Below are 14,184 nucleotides of genomic sequence, written 5' to 3'. Positions count from 1 at the left end.
GCTTAATTTCTACCAAAAGAAGTGCAGAACCCTATACTGCCGCCGGCAGCAGTATAGCGGCAGTCTATAGCATTGAGTTTTCCAGATATTTGAAGAAACGCGAGTTAAAACTAACAACAGGGTTCTACTCATTGTAATACTAACAACAGGGTTTAATACTAACGACAAGGTTCAATACTAACAGGGAAATTTTAGAATTATACATTTTTTTCCATGCTTTTTTATGAGCAAGCTTGTACAATATAGTAAACTTACAATAGAATGCAAAAAAAGAAAAAAAATGAATTTGAAATTTGACATCTGGAATTCAAATTATGTTTATCGCAATCACGAGTGTGTGTGTGTATGTAGGCGTGTGTGTTTGTGGTAGGGGGGATGTGTAAGTGTGTGTAGGCATGTGTTTGTGTCTGTGCGCAGGCATGAATGTGTGGGTAGTTGTGTGTGTATGAGTAGATTTCTGAAAGTATGCATGCGTGTGTATGTGTGTAGGTGTATGTATGTGCCTGTGTGTAGCATATGGACGCAACCTGGAGACTGCTTTCGCTATAGGAGCAGCATGGTGAGGAGCCGGTCGATGGTGGTGCTGCAGAGGGTGCTGGCGGGAAAATAAAATGATAGCACATCAAAACAGTCAAATGAAAGCAATAAGCAATCGTGATTGCTCCAAAAAAAAAAAAAAAACCCAGAAATTTGACGTCACTGCTCTTTATCTGACCTCTACAGTATAGTCCCCACAACTTATTTTTACGCCTAAATAGCCTGAATTGCGACTAAATGTTAAAATTTACGTAGAACTGATAAGTTCAGGAGCTCAACTCCCGTGAGCTCCTATGCAAATTAAGCCCTAGGTCTAATATTATGGCACACCATTGCATGCTAATTGATGTTAGAAAGTTTAACTGGCTTGATCGAACAGAAACCTAAAACTCATTTATCCCGTGTTCTTTTTCGTCAACGTTTCAACTTAAGCGAAAAAATCCGAGTTAGCGTTATCTGTTTCTGTCCGATTCTTCTTGACATCGGATGCCAGATGTCTCTTGTTCAAAGACCAGCGCTTTGTACGTATTTGAGGATCAGGCACATGTATAAACGCAAGATGATTGCACCCTCGAAGTGTCTTCTGAATGAATTTTCAGGCACTCGTCCAACACTGCAACAGGAAGAGTTCACCGTATCTGCCAAACACGTGATTCTTCATATGCTATCTTCTTTTTTTTTCTTTTCATCCTTACTCTGCTAAGAATTAGTTTGACCCTAAAAGCTAGCCTTTAAAATATAGAAAGAACTCGTTTTTTCCGTACGTATTGTGAAATGGAGATTAATAAACAAGAGGGGAGGTGGGGGATTCTGTTTTTGGAACTATAGTGATGTAAACATTGAGGCATAGTGCAGTATACCAGACAGCCCGGTTATCACATCCAGAGACTGATTCCGGATTGCCTGTTGTACGCCTGTTGTCCGGATTGCCATTACGCTTTTGGGGGGCTTTTAAACCCACCATTCTAGAATTGCATTTGAATCTTTACTCTAATCACCACGAGAAGGTCAACGATGAACTTAGCGAACTTTTCAGCAAGACATTGTCAACAAGGAATAACGGTACCAGGGGAACAAACCCACGGTAATGGTCATCCGAGATGCTCACCACGTCCATTACAGGAAGCTGCAGGCTCAAAGAGACGATTAAAATTAATTCTCCTGTTATGTGGCATAATATTTGTACTTATCCTCGCCTCAGAACAACAGTAGGCTATCTTACTGTTATTTTTGGGTTTAGATAACCTACTGTTGCTTTTGAGACAGCTATATATATTTCTTTAAATTTTGCACTCGCATTTAAAAAAAAGGGTCATGGCGCAAGTGTCACCGATGGAAATTTCAAGATTTTTTCAACGGAGTTTTCTTTTTAAATGGGCGCACAATCGCTCTTGTGGGGCATTCCTGGAGCATCCTTTAGTGAGAAACCCTGTGTAGGGTTATCATCTATTAGCCATCTAACATCACATTAGCCATTAATATTGTAGAATCTAGTAATTTCACATCTGCATTTCTTAGATACCGAGCTCTGTGTAGCCAGGCTTCTGGTGGCTTCCAATTTATCGTTTTTTGAGCAATCACGATTGCTAATTGTTTTCATTTGACCGTCCTTGATGTCCGGTTCCTTTTTCAACCCCACCGCCCTCTGCAGGCGCGACTCCTTCCGGTAGCCTCTGCTTCTGGTCGGTGGCGTCCATGTCGTAGGCACACGCACGCTTATACACACTCATACACATACACACACGCCGACGTGCACACACACAAGCCTTTACAAACATTAAGCCTACACATACACAACTATACACACATAACCGCCCAAGAGGAGGGACAGGAACCGTTTCTAGAAACAAGCGAGTGGGGTAGTAACCAATGAGTAGGGTCCTGTCGCAACTTGTGATTGCGAAAAACATAATTTGAATTCAAAATTTCAGAATTCAAATTAATTTTGAAAATCCAAAAGGTTTTTTTTTCTTTTCTTGAATACTTATAAAATTTTAGTTTAAATGTTCGTTTTCCTTGTTGTATATTTTGTCAGATTTATAATTAGTTTTCTTTACGATACCTACTCGTACTTACGTAGAAATACGAAATTGACTTTCTTTTTCTATATTTATAGGTGACGGAAGACAGTCTGGTTTATTAATATTAATTGACGATGGTTCCCAGACAGAAGAGAGTAATTCAGGTAATGTACGTCATCTCCTTTGCTGAAATCACACATATTAAAGAAGTAGACACCGCAAATAGATAGAGTCAAAGGCACATGTCCACCAAATGAAGTGCAGAGGCCATCTAGTCCCCACGACTTATTTTTAAGCGTAAATACCCTAAATTTCACCTTAACTGTTAAAAGATTTGCCTTAAAGTTGTAAAGAAGTGCTGGTGCTCAGCTCCCTTGAGTTCTTATGCAAATTAAACACTGAACGGTACACAAATAAGCACGCGAACAACAGCTGAAGAATTAATTTATGCCCAAAGAGATGCCGGTAAGCCATAGAGTAAAGAAATATACATAGAGAGGCCCCGCCTATGGTAAAAAGGAGAATTGAAGCCTTAATTATGGGATACAGCAGTGCAGTGATAACATGATCGCTTCGCGAGAACAGTTTTTACCAATCTCGCAAAAGGATCGTATAAAGTAGCTGGCGGATTGATTTGCATTTTAATTCATGTTTTAATGCATTTTCAAAAACGTGCTTCATAAACTTGCAACGATATCCAAGTTTAAATTAACAACCAATTGAGATTCAGCAATGAAGTGTTTTGAATCAAGATGTATCTCAAAGAGCTAAGGATCTTAGATACAGCAGTGCAACTTACGGCTTCAATTTCTTAGTATAGCGGGGACTCTCTATGTAATTTCTTTACTCTGTGGTGTAAGCGGCATTACTGCCGCAGTCGATGGGTCAAAGCTGAAAGGTTCTTGTCACACATGTTCTAACATTTCTAGGTCACTTTAGAAATTGAGAGGGAATCGTGGCAGTCATGTCCATACATTAACGGTCCATGGCAGAAATACAACCTTAACTGTTATTTAGGTGTAGTTTCACAATAATAAGATTGCATAATATCCAAAAATTAAGCAAAATTGAATTTTGTTTTCCACTTATTCATTTTTTCCCACATAAATACAAGCATCAAAATGGAATATTTTGTTGAGGCAAAAAAATCCAAATGGCTCATCAACACTTAAAGCACGTTAACAACGGTCCCATGGCAAAACTATCCCATGGGATACGTTACGAACTCCGATAAAATGTACGATTTAAGTTTAAAGTTGATCCATTTTGCATCAAGGTATAATTCCGGTGTCAACTTAATGTTTTTGGTACTTTGGTAGTCCGCTAAAATCTCCAATTCGACATTACGTGACGATTAAAAAAATGTTTTTCAAGAGCAGTAAAATATTAGTTCCTTTTTCTTTAAAATAATGTTTATAGATTATTTACGAAATTAATAACGGAGATTATTTGTGGTAGTGAGAAGCAAAGGGATGCAAGTCGTAAAATTAAAAACATGGAGATAACCAGTACATAAATGGTAGGCGAACTCCTCCTCTGTCTTCGGGCAAGAGATAGTACTACTAGTAGCCCTGGTAGGTGATGCTGTATAGCATGATTAAGAAAAAAAAATCAATGAAAGCCTACCTAGGAGGTAATTTTTATACGCGTTTCACTCAAAACTTGAAAATGTCCACTTACATCCCTTTGCTTCTCAATACCTCATTTGAAGTTCGAATTCACTACGATCTTTTAAAGGAACTATGTGCTAAATGATTATGTGTACACTCCCTACTGGATATTAATCAGAAAGCATTTAGGTAAAAATGGATGACTAAATTAATGTTGAAACAAAATATGTAGAGGAAGAACTTATAGTCAATTGAAGAATTTCTCTATTTCAGAACATTCTAATAGAAGAAGATCAATGACTGTTTCGGAGCAAATGCAGGTACATTTCACCCCCATTTTTTCAGGGTTATTTCACCCTGATTTTCTTATTTTTACTGTGCGTAAAATGTCTTCAAAACTATAATATTGCTAAGCCAAATGATTCATACATTTTTTCAGATGTTTAATTTTTCTTCATGTAAGAAAAAAACGATAGCGCATATTTTTAGATTTTTAGTGTATACAGTAGATCTTCGTTTTACGCGGGTTTATTTTACGCGGATGAGTTTCGGTTTCACGCGGATGCAAACAGATAAATTTTTCCTAAATATTGCAAATTACATGTAATAAACTGCATTTTGGCGTGCTAATAATAGAGCTTGAGCCATTGGAGACATTTTATGCGATTAGTTCCAAAGCTCTTTCCAGAAGTAAAGTTATTAAACTCACGCAGTTCAAAACTCACTGGAAGAAGAGCTTTCAGGAGTGACAAAGGAGGTCAAAGACAACGAGGATACCGACATTGGTGACACACGACCAAAAACATTCACATTGAAAATTTTAATCCATTCCTAGACATTAGAAATGATCTTTCTTATTTGTTAGTGAAGGAAGTTTCTATCATGGAGATGTGACGCAAGTGGTGATGGATGCGTTAATGCTCAGAAAAATTCTTAATGACTGCCAAAAGACTATCATTGCTAGCTCCTCTTTATAAACAGCACGAAATTAATTTATGTTATGCATAAAAATCGATATAAGTACACATTAAACTTATTATACAATTAGTCATCACTGGACTGAAGTATTTTTTTTATCTACGGAACCACAAACCCCTATTTTAACACTACTATTAGGTATCAATTTACGCGGTTTCGATTTACGCGGCATTTCTGTGGAACGTAACCCCCGCGTAAAACGAGGGTCTACTGTATTTCAGGCATTTTAATGCATATTTCCATGAATAATTTAAAGATTTTTTTTTTTTGTGCATGTAATACTGGTTTGCCAAAAAAATAATTTAAAGAATAATAGACAAAGAGGTCTTCACACACAAATTATCACTTCACAGTACGGGCGTAGCCAGAGGGGGCAACACCCCTCTCTAGAAGAGGGGCAAATTATCGAACTCATTTCAATTATTAAAAATCACACTTCCTTCTTTAAAGGGAATTCCAATTAAATTTTTTGGATTTGGGTTCGTGAAAGTTTATGTGGCGAATGTCTTTTTCGCATTAAAATTGACGACTTTCTTTTAAATACTTGTTTGGGTATTTACGGACTTAATAATCTTTTCTTAAGAAAACTCTAATTTAAACGTGTTTTTTTAATTAAAAAGCATTCATGTTTTACTTATTTACTAGCTGCGTCGCCCGGCTTTGCACGGTCTACCTCGGAAATAAAAGTTATGTGAAGTGACGCGTATTCAACAATCAGGCTTGAACAAAAAAAAAAAAAAAAATATCAGTAAAATTTTGCGGCAAATTGCGGAAAAATAACCAAAAATTAAACATTTTAAATCTTCCGATCACAGGAAAAGCCTTAAAACAAAAGCCAAATTTTATTTCTTCATGTTCGAGAAAAAAATGGCAACAGATCTTTCATCTCAATGATTTTTCTTCACGCTGTAAATTTCATAGACTAATAATAAAAGCGTTCATCCGGAAAGTTGAGTTGAAGCACTGAATAATAATTTGAATGGAGGAAATCCTTCGAAAAATATGGATTTTATTTTGAAATCTAAGAGTCATAATTAATAATTTTTAATTGATATCTCCGCTAATTCGCAACTCCAACGAACTATAGGGGGCACTGCAGTCACTGTCTAATGGCGGAATTAAAAACTAAAACAAACGCATGTGGTAACGAAGAAAATGCTAAAAGTGTTGTGATTTTTGTTGTTATGTATGATTTTTTCGTTTTATTCATTTGAAAAGATTTTTCAAAGTCTTTTGGTTATTCTGACCCATATAGAAAGAGATTAGAAACCAAAAAGTATTACGAAAGTAAACAATTAATGCAGAACACACAGTAAGTTGTTTTGAAGCAGCCATTTTCACGATGTTGAATTCGGAATTAATAAATTTTTGGTTCACTTCGAACGGCATTTTCATTTTGTACCGTTTTTTCTATACATTAGTACATATTAAGTTCAGTTTCGTGACATTTCCGGCATTTGTTGACATTTTTGTCACATAGTGCACATACGTGGCAGACTGTCAAGAGTAACGTTTAACACTAGATAATTTATTTCTATGATTATATGATTGGATATCTAAAGAAATCATGCATTTAATTCATTCGTCATGGAAATGATTTACCTGATATGCGAAATCTTGTCAAGATACATTATTCTTTCACATAATTTTAAAACCATAACCTTATAAACAGATTTTTGGCGAACTTTTATTTTTTATTGTTCAAATTCTTAACGTTCTTTCTGGATTTTTCAATCTGTTCTGCGATAAATATTTTCAAGAAAATTTATTTGCATACTTTCTATTTCAGTAGGATATTGTAGTAACAAAGGTTATTTAAATCATTTATGTGGAATTAGGTTAAGGAAAAGTGTCCAGTCAATGTTGTTAAGTTCGTTTTTTTTTCTTCATCGAATTGAAAAACTGATATTTATTCAAATTTACTCAGAACAAAATAAATAAAATGTGTACTCACAGTTTATATATGGTGGTAGTTTTCTTTTCAGTTGATTGACCATAATTTCTTTTTACTTATCGAATTCTGTAATCTTACTATCATTTTATTCCACTCATGATAAAAATTAAAAATCGTTTAACTAAAAACGCGAAATCTCGCCAAGGCTACTTTGCTCGCACAATTCCAAAACTATAACCCTAAACAAATTTGGCGAAACCTTTCAGCTGAGAATAAAAGGAATAAAGTAAATTCTTTCTCGGTTAAACATTTTTCATTTTGTTCTACGAAAATAAATTCAAGAAAATATTTTGCATACTGTCCATTCCAACTAAATGCTGCTGTAAAATATGATTAGTTGAATTAATTTAAGATTAAAAAAAACTCATATTCTTACAAATTCATACAAAACAATAAAAAATTTTACCTGGTATAACGTTATCCAATTTTGTTAATCCAGAGTTCTCTTGTTTACGCTTCCACCATTTAATACTTTTTGAAAGAAATAAGGAAAACTAACATTATTTTGAGAAGCTCGAGAATACTACTAAGGGACGAATTAATTTCTGTTGTTGAAGGCGTTCTTAGACATGTTGAATGCGTTACTCAGAACAAATTGACCGCGTTTACGTCAACAGATACATGTGGAGCGCAACGTGGCAATGTTTTAGTTGCATTCGCAGTTTTATAAATCACCGCAAGGTAGCGTATTCGAGCGCTGGAGTTCCGAATTATTATCGGAGGATTATGTTAAATAGCCAAACATGAAGACGGGAAGATGACGAATCCATCGATACCTGGTTCGATGGTCAGTTCACTGTCGTTCGGGAGAAGAAGCTTGGACATAGATAGATAGATACTCAGATTTTATATGTATAAGATTTATCTTAATTTTTACGGTGTAGTATAGACCAAATGTTTGACAATGCAAAATATATCTAAAAAAAAAAAGGAACTAGGCGTTATTTCTGGTCACATTATTTTTTTGTAGGAATAAATTTTCTCTTCATATTTGTGTACAACGAATTCAATAACTTAGTCAATATTGTATCTTTGGTTAATGTAAGATTTTGACAAACTATTGAGAGAGAAAGATGGTATACTCCCAATAATCCCTTACGCACAATATGTGTATGTGATCATGTACATAGTATGTCATAATATGAAAATTGATGAAGTTTGAGGGTATATGCTATGTCTAAAAATTATCTGAGAGTATACGGCGTATATGGAGTTATACCCTATGGGAACACCACTACTTGTTATATTCACCACTGCTATCCATCGTCACCTAGTTTTCGAGTAAAAATGATTCGTTAACCAGATGGATTTTTTTTTTTTTTAATACAACGGTTGACATAAGGAAGTAGGTGTTTTTTGAGAGGTGCAGTTTCGCAGGGATGTAAAGTGTGAAAAGATGTTCACTCATTCAAAAGACATTTCTAACCTTTATTGACTAGCATTTACATTCTTTACAATATTGAACAGGAAATTTCCTGTTTAGTACTTGAAAGGAGCTTGTTCCACTTACATCAAAACACGTGTGTATTTTTTTTCTTTTTACAATTTGTGCAAATAACCCATTGGTTTTCATACTAATTGTTTCTACCCAAGTTTTACATGTTGTTTCTGCAAAAAATAAGTTTTAATGCTGGGGGGGGGGGAGAAAACATGATTTGTGCATTTTCCAAAGACAAAATATTTATCGAATTTATTCATTCATTTTCCTATTTAGTTTGTGTCGTAATTCTCTGTGTAAATGCGTTTTTTAAGTAATAAAAAAAGTAAATGCAGTATTTGTGTAGTAAATCTTGACTTGTATAGAAAATATATTTTGGAATTTCGAAATGTGTTTCAAATATGTGTCGGAGGAAAGAAAAGCTGTTGAAGAACTATATTCTCGTGAAGCGAAAGAACACTTGAAATAAATAAACAAATATAAAATAAACAATTAACAGTAATAATAAAAATATTTGAATTCTATAGTATTACAGAGGAAAGAAAAAATCTATATTTAGATATTACAAAATTAATAGAGTTCTCTATGAAACAAATACTACTTAATTTCGTTTAAAAAAAAAAAAAATACAAACGAATCGAAACAGGATTAAAGATGTGATTTTATTGGGGATAATAAATATAAAAAATATCTGCTTGGTAAAAACATAACGTCAACACAGTTTTTCCGGATGTTTGATACGCTTACGTAGGAGAAACATGAGTTTTCTGAGCGTTTTGGATAATCAGAAAGAGGAATTCCTCTCATATTCAGTTTTCTTCATTAAATTTTATACTTAAAGACGTAATTTTTCAATACATTGTATCACGACATTGCGGAGATTTGTAATTCGGAACAATAGCGCAAATGGCAGAAACAAATGCCATTTACGGCTAATGATCGAATTTTTTATAAACTACCCGAAACCAATTAACTCTTTCCGTGTTTTTTTTCTTTTAAATAAAAGAATTCGAGAAAACAGGTTCGTGTTAAATACTAGTCTGCGTTAAGAGATGGCGCCACATTTAACTTCCGAAAGTATTTCTGCTGCTATGAATCTATTCATTGCATCATTTGTTTAAAAAAAAAAAAAAAATTCCGTTGAGGAGAAAAAAACAAAAGTCAAATGAGAGCTTCAGCTTGATGTCAAAATTTTGTTCCACGAGAAGAAAGAAATTTATTTTCTTTTTAAATTTAGTATTATATATGCCCTAAATTCTGAATAAATTTTAATTGAGAATAAAACAGTGTGGAGATTCTGACGCAGAAACAAATTCGCATTCGTATTTCACGAAGAATCTGAGGTAAAAAAAAATACTTGAAACAATGTTCAAAATTAAACTTGAATTTTAATCAGTTTATTGCTTGAGAATTTTTATTACTTTTAAATTTTCACTTTCGTGGCTCGGTGGTCTAGGGGTATGATTCTCGCTTTGGGTGCGAGAGGTCCCGGGTTCAAATCCCGGCCGAGCCCAATGTTAGAATTTTTTGTAAAAAAAAAAAAAAAAAAAGTATCTTTCATTTCTAACAATTTGTGACCTACTACTGTTTGAAAAAGGAGTTGCAAACCAAATCGTATTCATCTTTTTTTTTTTTTTTTGGAAAAGAAGAGAATACTGTAAAAGCACTTAATTTCCGTAAAATTGAAGATATCGGTGATTTCGCGAATTTTATATGGACCTAACCGAAAGTTGAAAAACTGCGGAAAAAAATTTACGAGCTTAAATATTCACGATTACGACGGGTTCGTGAAAATAAGACCCTCCGACTTAGTAAAAAAAAAAAACCTTTCACGACAAGTGGGTATGTGGTTTTCCGTTGTTTCCCAATAAAATTTGCATTGAAGAAGTGGACGGATTGAATATAACGGACCTGCTGATTCAGACATCCTTGAAGAACTCCGTTAAAAATAAGCTAACTTCTTGATTGCTCAACAACTTTTCCTCTTCAAACGAAAAAAAAAAAAAAGTAACATTTCTACTTGAATGATTATTTCGCACAGTATTCCGTGGCTCGGTGGTCTAGGGGTATGATTCTCGCTTAGGGTGCGAGAGGTCCCGGGTTCAAATCCCGGCCGAGCCCAAGTGTGTTTTTTTTTTTTTTTCAACCATGCACCTATGGCGTAAAACTGCAAGTTTTCCATTTTCTCCTTTTGCTTTTCGCTTTCCTTTTCTGTTGTTTAAATGTTTGAACTGGTCTTCCGACTTTTTGTCAGCGATAAATGCTATCTGAAGAAAAGTGAAATGTTTATTAATTAATGAAAGATTTTCCAGAACATTTTAAATACAAAACATGTTGACTCTTTGAAACAAAAACTTTTTATTTAAAACTTTATAAATGCAATACGACTATAATTTTGTTACATGTTTTGTTCTACGTTGTTTTAACCAGTATAAATAATTTTTGTTATTTGCTAAGTTATTTTTCAAATATTAAAGAAATACGTATATCAAAATATCAGGGCAGTCATGAAATAATTTCAATAACATAAATAAGGATAACATTAATTAAATGAAAAAGTTATTCCTGAAATTATTTCGACCGAAAATAAAATCGCTATGAAGATATCTGAATTTTTAATTTTCGTTTATTTATTCATTTTTATTGCACGAACGATGAAGAATGTTGCAAAAATGAATGGCTTGCAAAAATTTTTCGAGCTTTCACATTTTTTTTGATGTATTAACTAAAACTGGAAAAAAAAACTGTAATTTGAATTCCGAAACTTTGAATTCAAATTATGTTTTTCGCAATCACGAGTTGCGACAAGACCCTACTCATTAGAGTTATTGTTTCTAGAAATGGCTCCCCCGCCCAAGCATGTCCCTCCTCCTGGGTGCTTACGTGTATATATAGTTGTGTGTCTGTGTGTGTAGGTTTACGTGTGTGCACGTAGGCGTGTGTATGTGTGTAAAGGCGTGCGCGCGCAGGGGAGTGTGTATGAGCATGCATGTGTAGGACATGGACGCCACCGCCCAGCAAAAGTGGATTCCGGTGGACAGTGGTCAGGACCAGCCGCGCCGCCGCCGGTGGACGGTGGTGCTGCAGGCCTGGTCCAAGCTGAAAAAGGAACCACAACGTCAAGGACTGTCAAGTGAGAACAATAAGCAATCGTGATTGCTCAAAAAAAAAAAAAAAAAAAAATAATAATAATAATTTGAATTTTGACATCTTGAATTCAAATTATGTTTTTCGCAATCACAAGTGTGTGTATGTAGGCGTGTGTGTTTGTGTGTGGGGGTATGTGTGTTTGTGTGTAGGGGTATGTATGTGTGTAGGCATGTGTGTTTGTCTGTGTGCTGGCATAAGTGTGTGGGTAGTTGTGTATATGAATATGTGTATGTGTGTGGGGGGAGGGTATGTGTATGTGTGTGTAGACATATGTGTTTGTGTCAGTGTGCAGGCATGAATGTGTGGGTAGTTGTGTGTATGTGTGTATGCGTGCGTGTGTGTGTGTAGCTGCGTATGTATACGCGTGTGTGTAGGACATGGATGCAACCTGGAGACGGCTTTCGCTATAGGAGCAGCATCGTGAGGAGCCGGTCGACGGTGATGGTGCGGAGGGTGGCGGTGGGAAAATAAAAAGATAGGACATCAAAACAGTCAAATGAGAACAATAAGCAATCGTGATTGCTCAAAAATAATTTTAATTTTGACATCTTGAATTCAAATTATGTTTTTTGCAATCACGAGTGTGTGTATGTAGGCGTGTGTGTTTGTGTGTGGGGGGTATGTGTGTTTGTGTGTAGAGGGTATGTGTATGTGTGTAGGCATGTGTATTTGTGTCTGTATGTATGCATGAATGTGTGAGTAGTTGTGTGTATGTTTTTGTGTGTGTGTGTGTGTGTGTATGTGTAGGTGTCTGTATGTATGCGTGTGTGTATGTGTATGTGTTCGTGCATGTGTGTGTAGTTGTGTATGTATGCGCGTGTGTGTAGGACATGGATGCAACCTGGAGAGGGCTTTCGCTAGAGGAGCAGCATTGTGAGGAGCCGGTCGACGGTGATGCTGCAGAGGGTGGCGGTGGGAAAATAAAATGATAGGACATAAAAACAGTCAAATGAAAGCAATAAACGATCATGGTTGCACAAAAAATAAATAAATAAATAAATAAATAAATAAATAAATAAATAAATAAAAATAAATAAATAAATAAGAAAACGTTTAACTTGAATTTTGAATTCAAATTATGTTTTTCGCAATCACGAGTTGCGACAGGGCCCCACTCATTGGGAGCTATTGTTTCTAGAAACAGCTCCTGTCCCCCCAGGCCTACCCCTCCTCCTGGGGGGTTACGGGTGTACGGGGGTATAGTTGTGTGTGCGTGCAGGCGTGTGTGTATGTGTAGCCGCGCGTGCGTGCAAGTGTAGGCTTGTGTGTGTGTGTGTGTAGACCTGTGTGTATGCACGTAGGCGTGTCTGTGTGTGTATGAGCGTGCGTGTGTGTAGGACATGGGCGCCATCCACCAGGAGAAACGGATTCCAGGAGGCAGTGGTCGGAGCCGCGCCTGCAGAGGCCGGCGGGCGGTGGTGCTGGTGTGCCTGGTCCAAGCTGAAAAAGGAACCACAACATCAAGGACGGTGAAATAAAAGCAATAAGCAATCGTGATTTCTCAAAAAAAAAAAAAAAAAAAAATCTTTGCTCTAATAATATTATTTTTGCAATTTTTTTGTTTTTTTTTTATTTGATGATTTAAATGTTTTTACATTTTTTTTTCAAGAAAATAAACCGAGGATATGCCTCTATCATTAGTGCAACAATGTGAATGTAAACCTTTTTGAAAAGTTAAAAGAAAAAAAAAAAGATGAGTATATATATATATATATATATATATATATATATATATATATATATATATATATATATATATATATATATATATATATATATATATATATATATATATATATATATATATATATATATATATGTGTATGTATAGGGTTCACAAACAGAATATATAAACTTATGACTGTTCCTCTATAAATATGTGCTTTAATTCAAATTCTAGAAAAGAAGTAGATAAAATAAGTTTCAAATTCGTAATCTAAAGTTCTGCATATAACATAATTTTGATAATATGTAATTATAAAATAAATTAATCTCGATGCTATTGAAAAATATGAATGAAACATTTCCGACTTTTTTTTCACCTGTCAGTTTGCAAAAGATATTATTTAGCTATTACTACTGCTACATAGTATATACTATATTTCAATTGCTGCAGAATATTCTAGTTTACGTACGTGGATTATGTACGGTAATTGACAAGTTATGAGCATGCTAAGGTTTTTTTAAAAATTTGTATTCAAATGGAATAAAACTAATGCTAACGATGCTAGAACTTGGAAATTGCACTTTATCTTTCATTAATGTTCAGTTATAACTATACATATATTTTTTGAAACTAATTGAAATACACTAGGTTGACCAGTTATTGTCCCACTCGCTTAGTTACGGTTATTCTAAAAAACTAGTAATGATCACACACACACACATGCAGTTAAATTCAATTATTTTCAGAAAATACAAATAAATAAATAAATAAATAAATAAATAAAATAAAAAATAATAAATAAATAAATAAATAATAAATAAATAAATAAA

The 14,184-nt window shown here is 34.7% G+C and overlaps 1 protein-coding gene and 2 non-coding genes across 3 annotated transcripts in view; all 3 read left to right on the top strand.

The window, feature by feature from the left end:
- The first annotated feature begins 4,439 nt into the window (after positions 1 to 4,439).
- LOC129219836 (uncharacterized) overlaps positions 4,440 to 14,184 on the top strand; it is a 30,651-nt gene continuing 20,906 nt past the window's right edge. The window contains exon 1 of the mRNA XM_054854141.1: positions 4,440 to 4,488. Coding sequence (XP_054710116.1) covers positions 4,465 to 4,488 — 24 coding nt within the window. The 5' untranslated portion in view covers positions 4,440 to 4,464. The remainder of the gene's footprint in view (positions 4,489 to 14,184) is intronic.
- Trnap-ugg (transfer RNA proline (anticodon UGG)) lies at positions 9,980 to 10,051 on the top strand. The gene has a single exon. It is a non-coding gene; the product is annotated as a tRNA-Pro (tRNA).
- Positions 10,588 to 10,659, top strand: Trnap-agg (transfer RNA proline (anticodon AGG)). Its single transcript has one exon. It is a non-coding gene; the product is annotated as a tRNA-Pro (tRNA).

Source organism: Uloborus diversus, chromosome 4 (assembly GCF_026930045.1).
Source record: "Uloborus diversus isolate 005 chromosome 4, Udiv.v.3.1, whole genome shotgun sequence".
Taxonomy (NCBI): Eukaryota; Metazoa; Arthropoda; class Arachnida; order Araneae; family Uloboridae; genus Uloborus; species Uloborus diversus.
The sequence above is the reverse complement of the archived record's forward strand: the minus strand, read 5'-3'. Positions and strand labels throughout refer to the sequence as shown.